We start from the raw sequence: 24,640 nt of genomic DNA on the forward strand, positions 1-24,640 counted from the left end.
ATCCGAAGAAAACAAAGAGTAAAAAAAATTTTTTTAATAATTTTAAAATGTTTCTCTTGGATCTTACTAAAAAAACTAGAGCTAATTGAAAGATAACAGGCAAGTGAGGAACAGAGGATGGAGTCAAATCAGAGACCGAATTCTGTTATCCTCAAGCTAATTTTCAATTAGTATCTATACATGCCAATCTTCTATCCCCCGTGGATATGGTTGTATATGTGTCAAATATGAATAAGACGCGAACAAGTGAAAAGAATAAGGCTCACTAAGGAGTAAAATCCTAAAAGGAACCGAATAATTGAAAAAATATTATTAGAGTAAAGTCGCTAAACCCTTGAAATAGATATATCCTATGATCGAATTGGAATTCAGGAATGTTGAGAACCTGGAGAAAAACCCTCAAAACAATAATGAGAATCAATATAGCGGCATTGTTGTATATTACGAATACAATGCATTGTCAGCTATTTTTAAGATAAAACGAAATAAAATTTTTAAAATTGAAAACTACCGTTAGTCATCAAATGAGTGAAAAAATGGAAATAAAGAATAATGCATTTCTTAAAGGACAACTGACCCTCCAAAATGACCCATTTTTAAGAGGAACTACATCATTTGAGAAGTCCAAAAATCCAGTTTTTAAAGGGGATAGAGCATCCATTTTTCTAAAACAATTTTTTGAAAACATCGCATATATCGCTCTGGTGGCCGCCATCTTGCGCTTTTATCGCGGGCTCAGAAAAATAGCGTAATGACGTCACAACGTCACAAGAGTTCAAGCTTCCAGTTGTTTGCCTGACTTCTTCCTCAGTTTCTTATACGTTTTACTCAATATTTTGCGAAAAAATACAACTTGGTCATCAAATTAAAGGCATGTCAGAATCTAATTCTTCTTCCGAAGGCTCGGACAGCTCGGGAGACGATTTCGCTCAAGAATTTTTCGGAATGGACGACGAATTTGGTTTACGGCCATATCAGTTTGAACCAGAAATAGAAATCTCCTCAGATGAAGAGTTCAGAGAAGGATCTGACAGTGACATTATTGAAGACGATGAACAAGAGAACAATCGACTTACAAATTCAGATTGGTAAGTCGTACTTCTGTCTTATCACAAAACTGAACTACATATCCATTTTATATAAAATCGTATCTTGCCACTCGTGTTCTTGCAATCTGTTCTTTAGATATTGGTATGCATGAATCCAGTTTGCAACCAAAAGCAATACCAACTTTCACAATTTTAATTAAAAACATGTTTAAAAACATCGCTTGATAGTCAATAAGTTATATACTGCAGGATATAGATACAGGGATATAGTTGTGTCACAAGTTGTGTATGTATATTCTCACTTGGGACAATCGTTGATAATGTTCAAAGATACTAAGAATTGTTTTATTTCTGTTAAATAGGTGTACCTGTGGTAGCTGCCAAATTATGGATTCAATATCTGAATGCATTTGTTGCCAAGAAATCGAAAAAGTGGTTGCAACATGCCAGTTTGTTGTTGAAGATGGAGATGCTGATGAACCACCACCATGCATTACTCAACATCCTGGATTCTTACCTGTTTGTGCCAATAAGTATGTTCTTCGAACCGCATGGGCTCAGTACAAACAGCAGTACAGTAATGCGTATGAAGGCCCAGAGCACAAGCAGTACAGACACATTGCATATAGGCAACTAGCAAGATGGTGCTGGGGAGTTCTTGGAAAGGAAGTTCAGGTTGTTCTGCCCTCTTGTGCTGTCATGTGCATCAGAGCACACTTCCCTCCCCCTGGACTAGAGGAGGACTTTGAATTTGAAGGTTTTCACTATGCAGATGATTAGCTTGGCCTAAAGTTACATGGAGTTATTATATACATTTTATTTATTCCTTACTTCATTTCATATACACAGAGTGGATTTTTTTCTATCAGGATTTCTGAATTGATAAATTGAAAAGGAAAACATGGAAAGGCTGAGACCAAAATGTATAAGAGTAGTCATGAATTTATTTTTAGATGAAGTACATATAGAAAGTTGTTTATATAAATGTTTTGTAGGTTTTGCATATTTTATTATTTAAAAACAACTACACCTAGACAAAATATCCAGCTGAATAGAGAACCTAGTGTACAAAGCACTAGTGGACAAAATCATGAGCTAACCAAGCAAATTTTGCAGTTATACTAGACATGGATAACCAATATTTCCTGGGCACCAATTTGTCTGAAAACAAGGCTAGTCAGTATTGTTTATAAAGCATTTGCCTTGAAGTAGCATGCTATAATGGATTCAAAAATTGTGCTAAATGAAAAAAATATTCTCTTGGTGATAGAATCCCACCCCATCTTAGAATCTTGGTACTGACTAGTCTCATTGTCAGACAAATTGGCACTAGGAAATCTTGGCATCCAGGCTTGTCAGCCATTTATGGTTCATATTTTTTTTTTCCAGGCAAATAGGCCCTTTGCAGCTCAGTAATCATGCACTGATTAATTCACTGAGCAAATGAATGAACATCTTGATTCCCATGAGTGAAAGCGAAAGTCACTATTCAGCTGGAATTTTTTCTATACTACATTCATACTGGGAGAGACCCCATATATAATGGAGCGTAGATAGTTAAAGAAAAGACCTCTTTTAAGATTTCATTTAAAAGTCAATTCGTTTCCTAAGTGGTAATGATATTTTAATAAAATTTTCATCTGAACATCTAAAAACTGCAAACTTATCTACCACTTTAATCAGGTCCCCTTCACATTAATTACATATTTTGTTTATAGCAGTTTTACTTGGGTCTGTCATGTACCTTCCCATTTGTAGAAGCATTGTAATTATTACCAGTAATGAACACAGCTGTTCAAAGATGAGGGGGATTGGGACGACAGGCTTACTTGACAGTTCTTTCAAAACAGCTATTCACTAGAGTACAATCACTAAAAGAGTGCCAATGATGCTTTGCATTATTTTCTACTAAATAGTGTTAATTAAAAATAGGAAATGGTTAGAATTAGCATCACTTAACACTACACATTTTAGTGTTTGTAGTCTCTACTACATTCCATTTAAATTAATTACCTAGAAAATCTTGACCGGTGTCGTTCAATCAATTCCTGTTTGTCTGGGGCAGGAACACTAGCAATGTTTCTTGGTAATTCGACCTCTTCAATTGGGTCAACCCCTGCAGCCTCCATGCCACCCTCACAAATTTCAAGTACTTTCAGTTGTAGCTCAGGGAGGAAAGCATAGCTTTTTCTTTGTAAGACTGGCTTAACAACCCAGCGCTTGTGCATCTTAGGGAAGCACTTGCGATAACGAGCTTCTCCACTCCTTGGGCCTTTTTGAACAATTGCGGGTTAGGGGAGGATGGGCACACTTTTTGAATACCTCTGCATCCTTCCAGGAATGCTTGTTCACGCAATGGTGAACAACAGATTTCCACTTCTCTCTCAAAAGTTGTACATCCCCATTACATGTAGCAGCACACCACCAAAGATGGTTTGAAATGGATTGTATCCAGGGTGCCAGCTCTTGGTTTTTCTTCAATTTTGCTTTCTTGTTCAGCTTTTTTACAATTGACTTGGAAAGATGCCACACATCATACTGGTGTTTGATGTGGCTAAAATCTTTTGCCATAGTGCTGGTGATGGATGTGTGTCTGTCAGTTGTGATACATTTTATACTGACCATGTCTTCTAAAGTGTTCAAACACCTTAGAAACCCCTCTTTCTCCATAGCATTGGAGCTGGTTACTTCAGAGACTTGAACAATGCTGAAGGTGGCAATTTTCCCTGTGCTTGTCTCCATCATAGTATATGTGCCATATTTAGCACTATGGCCAGGACTGTCACTTCGGCCATCACCATTGAGATTTACTATGTCCTTATTTGACAGCTCTTCAATTACAGCAGCCTCCTCTCTCTTCCAAGCATCATTAACAACAGGAAATAGGTAACGTTCCTGATGTCTGTAAAAGACCCTCTCACTCAGAAATTTTAGGCCAAGACAGGATGCAAAGTTTTGAAGTCTGGTAAAAGTATTACCAGTAAATAATATTGATGAGGAAATCAACAAGTTCCCAATAGCTAAGCGATTTAACATTGGCTGTGAGTACCATGTCAAAGCATGATGTTTCATACATGTAGTTGTCACAATAAGTAGGCTGCCTTGACATACAAAGTTGACATCAGCGACAGGTGCTCCACAGCTTCTACAAAACTTGAATAACTGCTGCAAACAAGAGTTAAATACCAAATATTTAGGTTCTTTGATATGGTTTTCAAGAGTTTTATTGCAGTCTTTGTTTTCTGGCTCTAATTCACTGTCCGTTGTTGAAACTGTCTCTTGCGATGAAACAATGAAACCATCATCATCGTCACTTAGTGGGAGTCCCTCTTCCTCTGAAAATGAAGACTTTTCTGACTTTTGTGGAGACACTGTTGGCATTGACTTTACTGGTGAGGGGTGATAGCTAGTACTGTAGCTGTGGTCGTGGAAGCTCACACTGAGTATTTCATCTCTACTGATGTTTGGTGAAGGGGAGGGATTGTAAACTGTTGTTGTGTCGGCATCTTTATAGTATCCAGGCTCTGTCTGTGAGTTGATGCAGTGGATGTTACAACATATCTACAACCAAGGCAACACTGAACACCAATCTCCTTACAAAGTGGTTCAGGAGAGAACTCTGGTGTTTCCATACTTGGTGGATCTTCACACGAGGGATTTATTGTGGCACATAGCTGCTCCACATTCTTTGAAAATACAAAAATAAACAATGTTTTCAACAATACTATAAACCATTCTTCGAGGCCTACTTTACCTTAAATAATACAAAATAAACATATTAACCAACAATGCTATAAATTATTCTTCCGTGGTCATTTATCCAAGCAAATTTGGAATATTACGGCAACATTGTTATGGTTTACGAATAAATATCAAATGTAAACTAAACACGTGCAAATAACCATTTTGAAAATTTCAAGTATCGATCAAATATTACTAGCTATACTTATGATTTTAAGCAACATTTCATCTATGAAAGCATAAATAGCTAATGATTGATGACTCGCTTCGGTATGCATTAATAAGTCTTTTTCATGAGTGATTATTTCGAAAAACAATGTAAACTATGTTATGTATAAATGACATGTTATCTCACCTCTTCGTTTTGTTTGCGTTTGAGCCGGTTCTCTGATGTAGTTCTTCTTTTAGCTGTCTTGCAAAAATTGAATACTGACGGAACAGCATCGCTCTTTAATCTCCTCTTCCTTTTTATCCCGGTTAACTGCTCCATCAGATCCACTTCAAAGCATGAATCCTCGAAGTGATCGCTGCAAACGTAGCAGTTCTTCAAAGGCGGCAGGTTCTCTCTCTTTATCCGCGCTATCCATGCCTTCTGAAGAGCTATTTTGTTAGGAATTTTGTGGTAGCTAACAGACTCAGTTTTGGAACAATGGTTGGTGCATTCTGGCACACAACAATGGCCCATCTGGATTAAGAAACTTACTCTAACTTAGACTATTAAAAGATCGACTAGCACTCGAAATATACAAACTCAACAAGTTTGGAATGCAAGCTTCACGTTGTGACGTCACGGCATTAATGCGGTAATTTATTGCGGGCTCAAATATGGCGCTCTTCTATTGCTATTTTTCGCGAATTGATTATTTCTTTTCGGCGACATAGAAGCTGTATCAGAGTTCAAAGTTGAATTTATGTGATCTATGTACGTTGTAGTTTTATATGAAAAACGGCAATTTTTGGGGTCAGTTGTCCTTTAACTTTCCTTTACATTGTGGGTTCTCATTTGAGACCACACTCATTGATCTAGTCTATGTTTGCTATTTAGATATCTATCATTGTTAACCAGTATTCATTTTGAATACAAAAATCAAGTATTGTATTAATAAAGTCATTTTTTGAAAAGCCTAAAAACCTATTAATAATATTTGGATCGTGGTTTTTAATCACATGCGAACATGGAGGCGCTCATTGTGCGCCATAAATAAAACGAAGTTTTAGGAGAATCAAAAAACATCAAAAAAGGAAACAAAACTAAGCAAAGTCTGCTTCAGATTGCTGTGCCCTACAGCTCGTTCTCGAAGTGATTGTGAGTCGCGTGCTGGTTGATATTCATTCCATAGGAGCGGTATAAGAGGGTGCCAATGGGGGGTATACCCATTAAGTTTGCTGCTGCTAGTGATTGGAATGATTTGCCTAAAAGGATTTGAGAGAACTTAGCTCTTTTTCCATTTTTAAAAACAAGCTTATTAAGTATTTTTTAGATTTTGATAAGAAAGAGCACAAGTGTACTGTACGATAGATTTTTCATATATTCATCTAATTATTGAATTATTTAACTATTAATCTACGCTGAGGCACGGAAATACCGCGTTTTCGATATATGTGTATATATCTTTTATAGCCTAATGTTTTCTTTTTCGACTCCTGTATATAGAATGGATATATATATACAACTATTTCAAAAAACGTTGTCGGTCGGAGATCTGAAATCTGAGACCGAAAGGAATTGTGGGTTGTAAGCTGTAAATTGTTTGTGGTTTTAATAAGTAGTTTGCACAAAGTTAATATCTTGATATATCAACTTTGAGCGATGACCTGTGCTGGCAAACTATATGGGTAAGAGTATGTTGAATTTTTAACGAGAAAACACTCAGTCCCCCACAATTCTAATCGGTGCAAGATTTCTGATTTCAGATATCCAACCGACAACGTTTTTTGAAATAGGTGTATATATATGTATATGTTTTGTGGGCACGAAGTTTTCATGTCTGAAAATAATGAAATATCAGTTAGCTATCAACTACTAATTTTAGATTATTTGTCAGTTAACTACTCAGTGTTTTTTGTCCAATTGTCAGTTAACTACTAACGCCATTGGCACCCTCGTATTAATTCCAGAAGTAGTTAACGAGAGGGATATTTCTTTTATTGACGTTTGCGCATCGAAATATAAGTGATAATGGCATGCCATCAAATCTTATATAACTATCGTCTCACTTTTCATTCATAAGATATCTAAATAAATTCTACTCAAATTGTGTTAAGGTGGCTGACTACTTTGGTAAATGATAAACAGAAAATTGAAAATTGAACTTTTTAAACCTGAAATTTAATGCTGATTCCAAAAATGCAAAGAAAAATGGGGTGTCCCGAGCTTGTATTTTAATCACTCAGAAATGACATTTCTTGGAAGAAAAATAGCGAAAATCAAGCTCTGTACAAAAAAAATCATAAACAAAACTAAGGAAGAAAATGAGTAATTTTCTCCGAACACGTAACTTACACTATATTTATAGAATAATGATAAAAGTTGTTTTAATAAACTATTGTAGACAATGGAAAACCGGTTTTTTTTGTGTGTGTTCAGGTTCTACGATGTGCGAGTTATCGTAGAAATTGAGTCCCATGCAAAATTTGAGGGTTTTGCCCTCTTGAAGTTCAAAACGTGTATGGTTCTTCAATAAAATCGTGAAGATTATCAGCGGCTTTTGAGCGCGCGCACATCGTGGGCTCAAATTGAATGTTGAAAAGTAGCCAACCACCTTAAGGCCATTTCCAAACCTTTATCCGGTTTTTTCTCCCCAGTGAAAACGGAATTTTTTCTTTGCAGATTGGCCTTCCCTCCATAAATATCCGGTTAATTTACGCTACGTGTGAAGACAATTTATTTGAAAACCGAATTAAAAATTCCGTTTTGGGGCAAAAAATATCCGGATAGGAGTGCACGGGGCCCACCTCTAAGACAATATCTTAGCGGTACGATAAAACAAACCTAACAAATGGACAACGGACAAATGAAGATAACCTCCTCAAATATTGTTTCCTTTATTTCCTTTTCTAGCAAAACAAAAAGTTAAATAGAGCAAATTTATTGAGTTTCAATTTGATTCATAATTGTAAAGTTCCGAATCAATTATGCGTTTCCTGAAAAATACGATCTAATGCTAAACAACGCAACACATAAGGTAAAATATGTTGACAAATATATATCAAGTTTTAGAACCAAGAGCAATTTGGATCGAAAAGTACACACACGACATCCCGGCGTTTTTGTCAAGATTTGACTGACGGAACAACCTAATTCAGAGGTAAAGTGACACTATGAAATTGTACTGTCTTTCTTAAAGCAAGGAAGAGAAACATATATATTTATTATATAATTACCAATGAAATATCTATTTTTCTCTATTTCGAAGAATTGATATCTTCACACGTGAAAATAACATGTTATTTTCACGTGTGAAAATAACACCATTGCGATGGCTATTGAAAAATACACGGAAAGAATTGCCTGAAAAAGCCAAAACATACTTCGTTGATAATTCTATAATAAACAGAATATTACATGGGCGCGCGGAGATACGAAATTTATCTTCTCGTGTTGAAAATCTCTCACTCGTTCGCTGCGCTCACTTGTGAGAGATCTTTTCAACACTCGAAGATAAATTTCGTATCTCCGCGCGCCCATGTAATATCCTCTATATATTTAAGAAAATAAAACTAATAATTGATGTTGAAAAATAAATAAAATGATAGCAACAAAAGAAAACTTTACACCGCTGCTATTACTGCATAAGTATAGTCGTGATCGTTGGTAACAAGCTGGTAGTCTAGAGTATAGGAAGATTAAAGCCTTGTGCAAAGTATTTCCTTCATTTCACTGTATTGCTTTTTTTCTTTCTATTCAGAAAAAAGACAAATAGAAAATTTGTATGATGGCGTAAATTGAGTCCCACCACCAAGATGGTTCGCGAATTTTTTTTTTTTAAATTCAAACTTGTATTCCCTCATAAGAATAGTAAGACAATTGGTGCTGATTAACTGAACAAAAGAAAGTGTGCAAGGGATTCTGGTAATGGTAGTCAAAAGACGCCGTCAAGCAAATGTTCTATTATTGGTAAAAAGAATGTCTTTTAACATAGTGTAGTCTAGAGGATATAAGTAGATTAAAACCTTAGGCAAGGTATTCTCTTCTTTTAACTTCTTTTTTTTTTTTGTTTCTCTTTGGAAAGAAAACAGATTTGAACGGTAAAAACACTTGTACAGCACGCGAATAGTGTAGCCTAGAGTATATAAGTAGATTATAGCCTTAGGCAAAGTATTCTCTTCTTTTAACTTCTATCTTTTTTCGTTTCTATTTGGAAAGAAGACAGATTTGAACGGTAAAAACACTTGTACAGCACGCGACCACATCACATTCACGAAGTCAAAACGTTTGAAATTAATTATTACACGTTTTGTTGAGTTTCTAGCTGTAAGAGTAAAGTTTGTGTTCTTTTTCAGGCTTTAAGATCTTTCTAGGTCTTTGAAATCGAAAAAAAAAAAAGCGTTGATATTTTTCCAAAAAAAACTTGTTTATAGTTAGGTGGGCAACTCATTACCATACTATACTACTTTATTTGTCAAAAGAGTCTCAGTAGCTAGTCTAAATAATCTGTGGATGCTGGGTTAAAAACGCCAAAAATATTAACCCAGTTAACCAATGTTTAATGGGAAAAAATGCCCGATTTTTTAAAGGATTAATACCTAGTTAATACCTAGGTGTAATCCAAATGAATATGAAATGAAGATCAAAGAAAACCGATTTGATTAAAGATAAAATTAAACTACAATTGAAGCAAATTGAAAATGGAGTGTTGACTCTCAAGTGAAATAGAACAGATAGTCTTGCGAAATCCTTGGTAATGATTCTGAAACCGATTGCCAAGGTAAGAATAGATAGGTAACATTTTGAAGAATTATTTTTTCAAGAGCCGAGGTTTCTCGGTTCTTGTCCGATTAAGTTGAGTTAGCTATTGTAGTTATTTGTCCTTTTGTGTTAACAGCGCCAAACGGGGACTGTTGCAATACAGGCAATGTATGGCAAATTATGCTCCTTGTTGTTCGAGTTCAGTTCTCAATTCTTACTAAACTGATTGTTATGATTTTGATAAAAATTATAAACCAATATAGCAATATATTTTCTAGTATTTAGAAAAATTGATATCAACACCAGATTGTTAATATGATTCAACGATTAATATACAAAGATAATCCAAAAGTGATTGAGCAAGTGTAAACATATTAGTTTCCAAACGACCGACTTCCCCCCAATAATTCACTTTTATATATAAACTATATATATATCAATCTTCCCAATTACAGGTTAGCTGAGTGCTTCGTAACATAGAGAATGTCAACACGACAGGTACTATAGGTAAAATGAATCTTTTATACCATGATTCGTGGACATTTGAAGAAGTCTCGCGAAATAGCGTTGAAACTAGGGCGGACGTCGAGGTAAATCCTAACATAACGCTTCTATTGGATTTTCTCGCTAGAAATTTTGAAGAGCCGCGTTTTTATGTTTTCTGTTTTGCTGTATTTGTTTGTTTATTAATTTCAAGTATCTGAGTCAATATCCAGCACTAATTTGATCCTGGATAATGTAAATATTATGTGAAACAATATCGAGTGACATTTCTTCTAGACAGAATGGAAAAAGAATGAAACATAAGTGTTTTTTTAACTTTTAACATTGGAAAATGAAATTTCAACTCTTGAAGATTCGAGCATTGCAAAAGAACCACTGCCTCAAAAAATACATTCTAGTAGCAGCAATCTAAAATCAAGACACCTCAGCTGTTAACGATTCTTACCTTAGAATAAAGAAAGGTCCAAAGATGTTATGTAAAACTTTTCAATGACTTTCTCGATCCTTTTGGCTTTCAAGTTGCCAATCACAACAAATCTGAGCGATTTTGAACAGATTTTTTTGGAAATTTTAATTCGATGAATGGCGAGAGCTCTTCGTTGGCTTTATTAGTCTGTAACCACAACATTTTCATAGTGTTGGAATAATAAGGGCTTCTTCAGCATTGAAATTACTATCATTAATGTTTAAAACGAAAAACCGACGTTGTCCTTCAGCCAATGACAGTTATACAAAGCCCCAGGGAGTTAAATTATACATAAAGGATTCTGTCGGTAAAATCTTTAAATTCGGTCCGAAACCTTCTGTTTCTTTCTGGGTTTCTCAACTGAATTATCAAGACACGTGGTCATCAAATAAGATCAGTTGCGCTTAATACTATTATATTTCCGGCAAAAAGTACATTTAATTTCTTGATACATATTGTCAAATGAATGAGTTTTTCTGTCACGTAAAAACGTCCGAAAAGTCGATAAGAATATAATTATTTCATACGAAACTACTATACTAAATGAAAATGAATTTAATTTAAAATAGTATGATAAATTAAATTTATCTCAAAATATCCTTGATTTCAACCAGTTATAACATTCATCTACTTCCGAAGTTAAGAATATCTTATTTGGAACTTATTTTCCAAGCTTTAATTGGCCAAGTTGTCTTGAACTTAGAACAACTTATTGAAACCTTAATTAAATATTAATAATCGGTCTCATAAATGAGAAGATATATATATATACATATATGTACATACAAGAACAATTATTCAAATTTAGATGTCACTAATGCAGTCAAAAATATCATCATATATCATAAATTTGTCACGTTTTATTCTTTACAGCACTACTGACGCAAATAGATCCTGGTTTAGTTAATATTTTAGTCAAATAGACAATTTTTCAATTTGGTTATATATATTTGTAAGATCTTTATAAGAAGACTTCTAACATCGTACGGTTCGTTACCTAAGAGCCCATTCTCCTTGGGAACAAAACTTATGATTTCCTATACGCAAACTTTTTGTTACGTTTTTATGATTTAGTTAGATATTCGTGATCCATGGAAAGCCTCAAAACAGATAATATGTGCGCGTCGGAAAATAATTGCACCATTTATATTGGCTTACTTTGCTCTTTAGCTTTCAACACCCACCCACATTGATTTCCAGATTTTTCTGCATACATTGGCAAGTCAAATGATGAAGGCCAATTAGAGAGAGAGAGAGAGAGAGAGAGAGAGAGAGAGAGAGCTCTAAAATACACTCATTCTAAAAACACTAAATTTTCTGACTGATTTTACAAGTTTTTTAAAGCCTGTGATTAATCGTCCTAAATCGAGAATCGAGACAGCCATAACAAAATGGCGACAATACTGTATGATTTGGCAGACTAGTCTAATCAATATGGTGGCTTTTTTATTCTTATTTATGCATAAAGGAATTTTGAGTCATGTGGTTACAGCCCAGGGGTTGAAAAAATATCTTTGTTTTCTATGCAATTTAATAATAAGTATTTCCCTTTACTAATAGTTATTGTATAGTCCGTACTTTCTTCTACCTCCCATCTCTGCCACCACTTTGCCATCACGTCATTTGTTCTCAAGACGAATAGACATTTTTGACAAGAAAAAAACGAATATCGAAATAAATTGCTACTTCAACTACCTGTTTTTTTTTAATTTTTACGTTTATTTTGCAAAGCTTTCGACCTACACCGCGGATGATTGAATCTTCAGGGCAGTTGAAATAAGGAAAAGGCAAGAAAACGTGACCGGCAAACAAAGTAGAGCGAGCACAGTGTGTGCGTGCATAAAAACAAACGATCAAATGAATGATAATAAAAATAGCATCAAAAGGTGCAAAAGCTTATAATAACCGGAACTTTTTATTTGTTTTATGTGAAATCAGTATTAATTAAAAATTCAATGTCTTGTTCCCTAAATAGAATAAGAAAATTTGTTTTAATATTTTCAGGATTATCGCAGCATTCAAGCAAGATTTTATTTTTACTTTTAAAACTTTTATCAAAATTTTCTTTCCTCTTTTCCTAGTTTTTAAAATTTCTAGTTTTCTTGAACCGTTTATATTTCTGTATTTTTTAGAAACGTCTAGCTTCACTAACTTTTTAAACATCAAACATTAAATTATAATAGTGAAATATGCATTTATTACTCTTCAGCTATATAATCACACCTGTTATTACCTCAGTGCCTTCCATGTTTCAAATCAATATTCATATAGACTTCTTGAGCACGTTAGACGCCCTTCTCATCGAGAGCTACTATCATTGTCTTTCAACCATCTACCTTAGAACGCCATAGCTAACCAAGTCGTACGGGTGCTCATTTATATATTATATATCGTACATTAGGTTTTATTATATTTAGAAATATCCTCCATTAACTATTAAAAAAAAATTGTATTGTATTTAAATCAGACACGAAAATATACTCATATCGCTCCATATCGAGCTGCATACTTCAATAGGCCTCCTCGGCTCGGGCGTGATGTTTTCCCATTTCAGACCACGTATCATTCCTTTGAGAATAAGATTATTTGTTTGAGTTGTATCCATATTCATGTGTCTTCTCATGTGCAACCGTTAAACAAAGAAATGATACTCTAGGGAATGACACGTGGTTTGAAATGGGAAAACATTACGCCCGAGCCGAGGAGGTCTACTCTATAAATCGACCATAGTAAACTGTGATTGACGGGCAGACTGCGTGGACATGGACGTATTTTATCCTTTAAATCTTCGTCTGAAGAATTATGCTACCTCCTCAAAACATTATTAGTCATAGTGTAGCTTTTTTGCACAATTTTTTTTGTTTCTTGATAAGGCAAATAATCTATTCTTCTTTTTTAGTCAAATTGAATTCTTTTTTACCATCATGACAGAGAGTGACAACTGCAATATGATTATATCTATGATACGATATATTCCTATGTGTCTGGATTTATATATTTGTATAAAGTATGCTGCTCTAATGGAGTGACTTTTCGTGGTCTTATAAATAAAATACGATTGAATAATCTCTTCCGAGTAAAAAAAAAAAAATTTTTAAGTTCTTAATTTTGGACTTTATATAGGTTGGCAAATGGCTTTTAAAATGAGTAAACTAAACATGCTGTCTTAATTAACTGAAACTCAAATTAAGTACTGGTCATTAAAAGAATGCACTACCATTTACCTATAGCAAATGATAACCTGGCATTGAACTCATCTTATCAGTTGAGGTTGAGTTTAATAACAAAAAACATGTCTCATCAGTATATAAACATAAATCATAAAAGCTTTCAAGTCATTTAACATTTCACTTTCCACTTAAGATGGTCTTTTCGGGAAGATTCTTTTTATCTAGGGAATCTTTTCAGATAAGCATAGCAAAGTATTAATGAAGCCATTTTGAGGCCTCGTTGTCATTTGACAAGCACTTTTTCACAGCTGCAGAAAGAAAATATATCCACAAGTTCCCTAGTACGTCGTAGCTACTTCAAGAATAAAGACGTCTGCCATGAACTCTAAAATGATGTCCTCTAAAATGTTTTTATATCTCAAATTATTTACTTTTAAATCATTAAACCCGTTAGGGATGCACTCTGCAAAGAGGAGTGGTTAAAAAGTTAAGGATATACATTATATATTGTACAGTGGAACCACGGAAACCTGCTTGAGTACGGACGCTCGCCTATTAGCCATACCGAGGTAGAGGGAAAAATAGGGGACATATTTCCAATTTTCCATTTTTCCGTTTTCCATATTCTCTATTTCGTCTTCTACTCCTCCCCTATTCCAACGCGCCACGAAACAGTTTTATCCTAGTTCAACCTTGGTATGGCTAATAGCTTTTGTTACCTCACCTGATACTCAGCTTGAGCCCACAGGTATCTTCAGTTTGTTGTCAGCAGCACGGTTCTACATTGAAATCCAGTCAATAAAGAACACTTATTCCTTGAGTGCGGAACATTCAGTGAGAAAAACCTGTCGAAATAGAGAATCTTTGAACTTCTTTAAATTTGGAGCATGCAGTGACCCCAACGTTTATCAACATTTTATCAATGCCGTGTAACATGTAAACTCTGTGCTGATCAAAGCCATCAGGGCACAGCTCACTCACATATCGAAATGTAATTTAGATTGTAAGGTGTTTTTTTACTGAAGGGAGGAAAACCCATCAAATGGGAAACAATCGAATCCCAGACACCAGAGGGTGAGGCGAATGCACTGAAAATTTATCTGACGATCTTTGCTTTGACATTTTCTATGGAAATGTACTTGTGCCTGTACCTATTCTCCTCGCGCCTAAATGGCACATGAGGCCTTCACAGAGCTCTTAAGTAAGTGAAAATGTAAGTATTTTAAGAGAGAAAAGTCTTCGATTTTTCGATTTTCCTGTATCATTTTTGCAGTACTCGGACGTTTCCCAGAGTAGTTTTTGAGCTTTGATACACATGGCCTATTCTCCTAAGGCTAAGGCTTTTGCAGGTTTTATGCTGAATCTTAATGTTATTCTGAATATTATCAAAATTAAAATTTCTTTCCTTCGTCCTTTTTTTAGTACTGCTATGAATCCTCAATAAACCCGAAATACAAGGGTTTTGCTTGTAGAATAGGTCGTATGGCAATGAGGTAATTTAAGAAACAATCAAACGAAGTCACAAAAAAACAAACAAAAAAAAAACAACAAAAAAACAGTCCGCTATAGCAAAAGCCCAAGCCATTACATTTCGCCGCTATATTCCTTAAATTCGTTGCTATCAACAACTTTCCAAGATTATGCCCATATTCATATGTATAACATATAGTACCATCGCTAAAAAAAAAAAAAAAAAAACGGAAAAAATGCGCGATCAACACTTTTTCATACTACGTTTGCTTGTCGAAATCCCTTGTTAACATAGTAATAATAATAATAAGCATTTAGATAATCGGTTAATATTAACTAATTGCAGGACTATCGTGTTATCCGACTTACAAGAACCTTGTTTACTTATGTACTATACCGTGAATACTATGCTGTCTTTTTTCTCAGTTGATCAAAACTAATTAAACACGAATCCGAAAGTTGTCCAAAGAGTCCGTAATCAATGTGCTTTTCCCATGAGAGTTGTGTTTAATACAGCGGTGTTATAATATAACCTATCAAATAAAACAACCTTTGTCGAGTCAAAACAAGGATTATCATTGCTACGCTTAAGTTAACGCTATTGATAAATCAAAGACGGATAGCTAAACAAAGCAAACCAGTCTAAACTCGATTAACAACGAACCTATAGTAGTGGTCGTCCTACTGAAGATGTGAATCTTGTCTACAATAACTATGTACGAAATTTAACGTTTTGAAAGTTTTTTTGAAAAGCTGGAACATTGTCATTTCTCACATTGAGCCACTGTTTATTTACTTTATAGAATCCTGACGCTTGCTGACAAACGATAGAGCAGCCGTCTAAAGTTACAACACAGTCCCAAATCGAAAAGCACATCTGTGAGCTTAAGCAGGTAAGAATGTAATTGTTTTTGTAATTGTTTTTGTTGTATTTGATATGAAAAACAGCTTTACAAAACATGATGGTATGCCTAACAAAATACAACGTCAAGTGCCATTATTGGAAACGAAGTTTGAATTCGAGATTAATTGCCGTTAGTAAAGACATGGGAAGCCATACTGATGTCCATGCTAAGAGTATTGTAAAAATTACCGCTGTTGCTGCCTAGTAGACGTCGACTTTCTACGATTTTCTACGATTATCTCAAAAACTGCTAGATAACTTGTTCCCTATTTCAGATGTTATAGATTATGTGTAAGTACATTGAAGGTGAAAGACAAAGGACTAGATTTTCTTTGATAAGCTTTTGAATACCGTGAACTCATATCCGCCATATTGAAATCTTTGAAACACAGGAAGCCCGGTCAGAATTCTACTAGCGCGCGCAAGAAAACATGCGAAAAACGGATGCGCACGAAATCGCGAGCACTCAAATAAGATGTAGACACGTATATATACATAGGTAGATAAAGTACCATAAAACTGCAAAACGAGTTAGTTTACTTATGTTTTTGTTCGAAGAAAGAAAGGGAGGAATGAAAAGGAAAGTAAGAAAGAGAAAGGGGGAAAAGAGAGAGAAAACTTGAGTGAAAAAAGGTTTCTATTTGAAAAACCACCGTACATCCACGAACAATACCACAGAACAATATTTGATGACCCCCTAAGGCACAGATGAAGGACGAATGGTCTTCTTACTTTAGTTCCTCAATACATATTTTTTTCTTTTCAACCATTTTCATATATTTAACTCCAGGGAACCTATTACCTATACATGACTTTCAAAAACGAAAATAGTGAAGACATTTAATCGCATTGAAGACATTTTGTTTTGTTTTGAAAACGACTGCACGACATCTTAGCACGAGCAACTTACCACTCGATACAGTTTTCCAGTTCATTCTAGAAGTATTAAGATTATATAATGGTTTAGTTTTTATTTGAACAAATGAGTAAATAATATATTGACAATGCAACAAGAAAGCGTCCGAGGAGCACCAAATTAATAAACTCGATGACATTTTGTTATATATTAATAAAACTATTTTCAATGCCTCTGTTAACTGATTGGCTATTACAGTGAAACCCCTCTATACCGGACAGTGCTGGGACCGATAAAAATGTCCGGTTTAGCGGGGGTTCCGGTTTACTGAGGTTTTTGCAAATTACTTTTGTTATTGATTTGAATAGGTGCGATATCGCACCTATTGAAAATATGTTTGTGTCTAATCGTTTGGCGTCAATATAAACAAACACGTAAACAAAAATTCAAGTAAAAATATCAACAATAAGATCAAAAACTAAGCAAATTTCTTAATTTTTTTTCAAAAGAATGACAAGAAGAAACATTCTAAATACGATCTGAACAAAATCCCCGGTAAAATGGACTGGGAATGACCCCAAAGCCATGTGACATGAAAAAACATGGCGGTCGCAACTTCGCGAATCATTCGATCTTTAGTATTTCTCAACACTACTAAACCTTCCTTATGCATTCTGTTTGAACATTAATATCTAAAACAATTAGCTAGTCTTTATAATGTCTATTTGTGAACAACATTTACTATTTAAAGAAAATTCTCAATGATTTTGTGAGTTTAGAAGTTGTCTCTGTAGACTCAATTTATACACCCGAAAATACGCTAGTGACGGTAGTTCCGAAACGAAGGTACGTTCTTCCGGACTAGCGGGGTTGAATTCTATTGTCAAATAGCGTTTGGTACCGAAATTATCGTCCGGTTTCCGAAATAGAGAGGTTCCGGTTTACTGAGGTTTATTTTACAAAAGATATATGGGAAAAATTTCCGGACCAAAACGTTTGTCCGGTTTAGAGAGAATTCCACTGTATATATATATAGAAAGTGGAGAATCGTTTATCTTGCTTTTTATTGGTCATAAAGTTATTAAGTGCGGCATCGAAATGTTTTTCTTCTTTGCTGCGCTGAATGATAAAGCTACTTTCAACATTTGATGGCCGGTTTTGTCATAAATGAAGTTATTCACCAAACAATTTTTGCAAATGAGTGGCATTTTTACATTTAATGAATTCCAATATCCCGCTCTGTCTCTCTCCCTTTCTCTCTTTTCACTTTATTTCTCCCTTTCTTGTTCTTTTTGTTTTCTATAAAATATAAAAACCACACTTTTATAGCTTTTCTTTAGGATGTTTTCCGAAAAACTCAGTCGTAATACATCCTAGAAAAGCTTTCAAAAAAGTAACGTATATATAATGTGCTACATCGTCATGAAGAGCCTCGGACATGGCTGTTGCTAAGAATAAATTGGCCTAATGGAAAACTTCCTCTTCCTTACAAATGGAGCTATTGAAAAATCACTTCATTTACGATGCAGATATTTTTGACATATATAATTATTTTTCGGTTCATATATGGTCGTTACTCTTTTCAATACCGCGTTTGGTAAATTGAATTTTTTGGGGAACCAGCAGGAGTGGATCGAAACACTCAAAAAATGATTTACAGTGAACATCTTTACAACTCGGTGAAGCGACTTTCGATTAACCATACTAAAGTATTTTTTCTCAAACACTTACCTAGTTGTGATAAATAATAGCCAACCAATTTGTCTTGTTTTTTCAGTTTTCATTTGTATTATTATTCGGATAGTTATTTCATCGACGCTGTTACGGCGTCAAAACAAAACGCTCCTTGGTCGTGTATCGGTATTTCTTGCTATGCGATACTCAGTGTATACATTTTTTGCATCGTAATTTAGCAGAATTCCAAACACCGGCTTTGTCTGTGAAAATGGATGTTTACAGAAAAACTTGCCGGCCTTCTCAGAATCTGCTAGGAAATTTATTGGCGTTGAATGAATTATTGATCCATGTTTACACCACAAGTACAACTAAAAATCACTATCTTTCAAAGTTCATTGATTACAAAAATTGAGGAGCTGTTAGTCCCAATTAGTTTATTGCCGACAGGAAACGATTCGTAGGAGGGAAAAAATATATAACACATCAAAAATTGATACGAAAACGACAGAAAAAATTTTGAGGATATTTGTATGGAAACGATGTTTCCGTGGTTGCTGGATTAAGGTCTCAACATAACATCAATAAGTTAGTATAACTCACCATAACATAGTCTCATTTGGTGTCCGGCAGTCGATGTATGCCCCATATATATAGTTATAGCTATTTGTCCTTATCTGCCTTCAGTCTTAAGTGTTTGGTTTTAATTTATTATCATAACAGAATTGAAGGTAACGAGAAAGTTCAATAGCTGTTAGCTAAGGCTGATTTGACGAAATATGATACTGATGCACGAACTGCTAAAGCCATGGGTTATTCTGGGCCATGATTGGTGAAAATCAAAACCACACATATACAGCTTCCAGCAGCATATTGCAACTAAACGTAAACGTAACATTTCAACGTTTTCTTGATAGAAAAAAAAAAAAAAAGTAGCCCAAGAGTAAAATAAAATTTAACTATTGAAAAGTTTTTATTTTTCCAAATATATGGAAAAGTCGGAAGTCACAAAAATGACAATATTTCCCTCCCACACAACCACGATATCTAACATAAAAAATGCATTAAACTTTTTTACAAATTAGCCAATCACAATTGAGTATTTTAAAAAAATAGCCTCTGCACACGTTTTCCTTATTTTACTCTATTACGTCATCAGGAGTGTACAACAAACAGTTTAAACTCCAGAATTTGTCACCAACCTGTTATTTAGCATCATAAACGTGATTTGTGACTATGATTACGAATTTATTTGGGTTGGCCTTGGTTAATGTCGTCGCACTGTAAAAATCATCGTATTTTATATTATTCACTGTTCTCTCATGAGAAATGATGGAACGTTGACGTTTTGAAAGTCGTTGATGGTCAGGAGAATTGCAGACAGACACACAGACACACAGACACAAAGACAAAAACATAGAGGAGGATTACATACAGAGAGACAAAGACAGAATAAGTTTACATTTATGCATTTATTCGTTTTTGCTCTTAAATGTGGAAAAAAAGCTATAAAAGAGGTTTACAAACTCCATGCAAATATATTCTATGGTTTGGTTAGTGACCAGAAAGATTAGTGCAGCAGAAATGATATTTTAAGTCCAATAAGGTTATGATGAAATCAGTGATCAAACTAGATAGTATGAGGTTAGAGTGATGGTGTATGGTTGTATGGTACATATGATAAGATGGGTACAGCAGGAGGGTGAGGTAGTGGTTTTGTGTTATATCAGGTTGTGTTAATATTAGTATTGATATGAGGTTACAGTGATGGTCGTATGGTACATATGATAAGATGGGTACAGCAGGAGGGTGAGGTAATGGCTTCGCGTGTCATATCAGGTTATGTTAATATTAGTATTGATATGAGGTTACAGTGATGGGCGTATTGTACATATGATAAGATGGGTACAGCAGGAGGGTGAGATAATGGTCTTGTGTTAATATTAATATGACATTAGGGGGTTAGGAATGAGATAAAGTATAGATAAGAGGTATATACATACATACACATACATACATACATACATACATACATACATACATACATACATACATACATACATACATACATACATACATACATACATACATACATACATACATACATACATACATACATACATTCAAAACTCGATTGGGTTTTGGTCTTTTCTGAACCGTCAATCATCTTGTGTTTATGCAAATGAGTCTACCCACACGCTCACCCAGATTCGGCCATCGACATATATGTTTTTTTCGTAAATCTAAATGACTCAAGGATATTATAAAATATATTTTTTATATTGTATTTTTATATTTTATTTGCAAAAGGCGATGCGTATATATTGTAATGATGAATAATGATACAGTAATATCTAAGTTAAACTGAATTTTTTTATAAATTTCATCACATAATCAGTTGTTGCATGAATCCAGAACTTTGTGGTTAAGGCGCTCTCTATATTGGCTCGTCCAATCATTTCCCTTCAATCCTTAGCGAATCAGAGATTGCTTCCAACTGTTTGATTTATAATCATATAATATAATAACATAAGATATAATGAAATATGTAACTTTTTTTTCTGATGAAGCGCTTTCAATTTTTTAATTCGAATAAAAGCGATACATTTGACGAAATCTATTAGAATTCTAATAACAGTCAACTCTCGCAACAGCTGACACCCTCTAGACCGTCACTTGTTGTAATAGCGAGCCTCTGCAATAGCGAGAGTTATTCCTTTGTCCGTATTTCCCCGGGGATTTTGCTTTTGTTCGTAATAGCGCGCACGGCGTCCGTAATATCGGGTTGTCCGCAAGGCGAGAGATGACTGTATATATTATATTATCACGTCTTTCATAATTGTGTAGTTTTATCTTCTCTAGCATTTCTTTCTTTCTTTTTGAATATTTAAAAAATGCTTTGCATTTTTATGTGAATTATTTTTTCACATTAGAACAGTGTCAAAAGACAGCTTTTGCTTCATTCAATCTTCGTTTATCTTTTTTTTCTAGATTTTACTCCTGGGATTATTTTCTGATCTTTTTCTCTCGTTATCACTTTTTTTATTACATTATACTTTTGAACTCTATCAATGTATTCATTTCGGCCTGGTTTTATTTTTCTCTGGCATTTCTTTTTTTTTTTTTTTACTATTAAGAAACACCAACATGGCGCATTTAGATGTGTATAATTTTTGCAGATTAAGGTCAGTGGAAGTTCAGTTCTAGCTTCATTCGGACGTGCTTATCATAATTTATTCTATCTGCTATTTTAGTCCTGCGATGATTTTCTGATCTATTTTAATTTCTTTCATTGTCTATATTTTCAATGCAGTCTGGGAAGTTTAGTTTCTTCAGAAAACCTAAAAGGTCACTGAGTTACTCTAAAAATATGCATAAAAGGTGTAAAAGGTAAAAAAGGTACGGTTTTACCTTTATTCAATCTTTGATTATCATATTTTTCTGCGATCATGATTTTCTGATATGTGTTGGAGTCTTGGACCAACACAAGTGATTCGTCTTTCAACCAAGTAAATAAGTAAGAAAGGTGCCAGAATGAATATTAAAATAGGGATTAGAAATGTCGATTAAAAATGGCTTGTTTGACCAAATGAATATGCACTTCTCAGATTCCTACCTTTTTCTTGACCTGTCCGTTCTTAACACTTACATTTAATCCATATGTATCTCTCAAGGCACTGAATCTGACATTTATTGCGGAATCTAGTCAAGTCTAATGCTGAAGCGTCTCTTGATATTTGTACTAATGAATGACCATGGTGGTGGGTTTGCCTGATTAATGGGTTAAAGTGGAAGAGAGTTCCCCTTGTCAAGAACAATTAGAGCTCCGTTCTCAGTGAGGATTCATAACTATGACTTGAGGGAAGTATTCATCTAGAGTCCAAATGGTCGCGAGTTTTTCCCTCAGAAAAAGATATGAATTAATAGGATAGTTCAAGCTAGGTGGATGAACAAATACTGCCTTAGATTTGGCGTATTTTAATAACCCTCTCTCTCTCTCTCATTCTTTCTGTCATTGATCTATGACTCTTTCACTCCTTGTATTTATCGTTCTCTCTCACCCTCTCTGCAATGTCATACAGAGGAAAGACTAAATTTATAGTAGAAATGCATGTTTTTATCATATTATTTATATCTCTTTATATTTATATATTTATATATTTATATCTATTTATTTATTGATATTTACATTTATTTATTTATATTTATTTTATTATATTTATTTATATTTATTTATTTATTCAAATTTATTTATCTAAATTTATTTATATTTATATTCTATTATTTATACACCGTGAAAATCTATCAACAGTATCAAATATATAAAATCTGACTACCAAATGAATGAATAAGAATAAATAATAACAATAACTACAAATATTTTATATATCTAAATTTGGTCTATTACTACTATTGAACAAATGTCGAACTAATGAAAGAATCAAATATAACAAAACTTCAAATTAAGCTTTTCCATGAATGCCGTGTGATCAAAATTTGATTATAAAGAAATAGTTTACTGAATCTCCTGACCGAAAATATAGTGGTCATGTTCTTCCCAATATGAAACTGGAATCGTTTCGCAAAATGTCATTCCTGAGGCAACGGGCATTGTTTGCATCAGACTCCTTTTGGGGGGCTTTGGTGATAAAATATTATCATAATATCTAATCAAAAAAGTCTAGGTTGATCTATCATACATTTGATGCGAATACACCTCAGCTTCCTCAGCTAGCACAATAGGCGATAATGTCCAAAAATTATCAGAAAAACCAAACTAACTTTCAGTTTTGTGGATGAATTATACGTGGCAACAAGCAAACATTCCATGTGCAGACTTAATAAACTATCAGTGCATCATCTCGATAAAAAATGTTTCAGTGTTATTGCTGACTGAAAATCACTTTTTTCACTGAATATTGTTCTAAATAATTGTTAATTTTTTCCCAAAAATGCTATAATATTAATGTAATTTTGTTGATTATGAACGAAAATAAGGTGGCTTTCTCATTCATTATTATTTTTATTAGTTCTGCCTAGACTCACGTTTTCCACTTGAAACCTATCCCTTTAATTACTTAATTTAACATGGTAGCTCAACTTGTTTTCAAAACAACTTGAAAACGCCACGGAAAAAACCCTGTAACTCACCCTCGAAGTCTGTTATCTCGTTCGCTAAATTCAACGACCGTCAATCGAAGAAAAAGAAAAAGGAAAAACGCAATAGTTTGAGGGAAATTTTGGACTGAATTAAAGATTTTAAAGGATAAGAGGATAAAAAATCTTTAATTCAGTCCATAATCTCCCTCGAGATATTTTCTTAAATTGCAGTTCTTTGATTAATTTATTGTCGTTGAAAAGCTAGTCGGCAAACGAAACATTGAACTTCGTGGTACGCACTTCAACGATGGTAGTAAACTGCGAGAAAAAGTGGGAAACTGTATAAAATAAAAGCAACATAAAAAAGCAGGTTAATAAGAGGAAAGGTACATGGAAGCTGAGTGCTTTACGCAAGCCTTGCCTTAACTCGTTTTGACTATACTGCCTTAAAAATTTTAAAAAAATGACTTTTGAAATTCTCAGGCATAGTTCTCATTCGTAAATACCGCTGTGTTTTATGTAAAGACTCCTCTGCACAGGCTTAGCCTCGCATATAAAGGGCAAATCATTTGCGAAAGTCACGGACTGTCATTAACGTAAAGAATGTGCATCTTGAGCAATACCAATGTTTTTGAAATCCCACGGACTGTGAGTTTGTTTAGGGAATGACAGGACCCATCTGCGTACAAAACGCGTATTAATCTCAAGAGTTTGTACTAAAAAATAACCATTACAGTTCTTAATAACATTCAGTATTAATTTCATTTTTATGAATGAAACAACCTCTGAGCTGATCA

At 34.2% G+C, this 24,640-nt stretch overlaps 4 protein-coding genes across 7 annotated transcripts in view; 2 read left to right on the forward strand and 2 right to left on the reverse strand.

Moving 5' to 3' along the window:
- Positions 1-10,830, reverse strand: part of LOC116302015 (neuronal acetylcholine receptor subunit alpha-7) — a 34,605-nt gene extending 23,775 nt beyond the window's left edge. The window contains exon 1 of the mRNA XM_031711193.1: positions 10,649-10,830. The gene's annotated coding sequence lies outside the window, so the exon portion shown is untranslated. The remainder of the gene's footprint in view (positions 1-10,648) is intronic.
- On the forward strand, positions 575-2,704 carry LOC148910698 (uncharacterized). Its single transcript, XM_089031292.1, has 2 exons — positions 575-1,088; positions 1,412-2,704. Exons 1-2 carry the CDS (start codon positions 874-876, stop codon positions 1,827-1,829), a joined length of 633 nt encoding a protein of 210 aa, XP_088887418.1. The 5' UTR covers positions 575-873; the 3' UTR covers positions 1,830-2,704.
- LOC148910699 (THAP domain-containing protein 2-like) lies at positions 2,652-5,762 on the reverse strand. Of its 2 annotated transcripts, none has more exons than XM_089031289.1 (2): positions 5,146-5,762; positions 2,652-4,735 (listed from the first exon to the last, which is right to left on the reverse strand). In XM_089031289.1, exon 2 carries the CDS (start codon positions 4,428-4,430, stop codon positions 3,279-3,281), a length of 1,152 nt encoding a protein of 383 aa, XP_088887415.1. In that variant the 5' UTR covers positions 4,431-4,735; positions 5,146-5,762; the 3' UTR covers positions 2,652-3,278. Both variants share the same exon structure in this region, with proteins under 2 accessions (XP_088887415.1, XP_088887417.1).
- LOC116302016 (acetylcholine receptor subunit alpha) overlaps positions 9,662-24,640 on the forward strand; it is a 42,660-nt gene continuing 27,681 nt past the window's right edge. Inside the window, exons 1-3 of one of the 3 annotated variants that reach the window (XM_089031236.1) lie at positions 9,662-9,718; positions 10,155-10,197; positions 16,113-16,202. The gene's annotated coding sequence lies outside the window, so the exon portion shown is untranslated. The remainder of the gene's footprint in view (positions 9,719-10,154; positions 10,198-16,112; positions 16,203-24,640) is intronic. The other 2 variants (XM_089031237.1, XM_031711196.2) reach the window with 2 other exon arrangements.

Source organism: Actinia tenebrosa, unplaced genomic scaffold (genome assembly GCF_029948245.1).
Source record: "Actinia tenebrosa isolate PJP-AT-01 unplaced genomic scaffold, QUT_ActTen_1.0 PGA_scaffold16__25_contigs__length_10494907, whole genome shotgun sequence".
NCBI classification, from domain to species: domain Eukaryota; kingdom Metazoa; phylum Cnidaria; class Anthozoa; order Actiniaria; family Actiniidae; genus Actinia; species Actinia tenebrosa.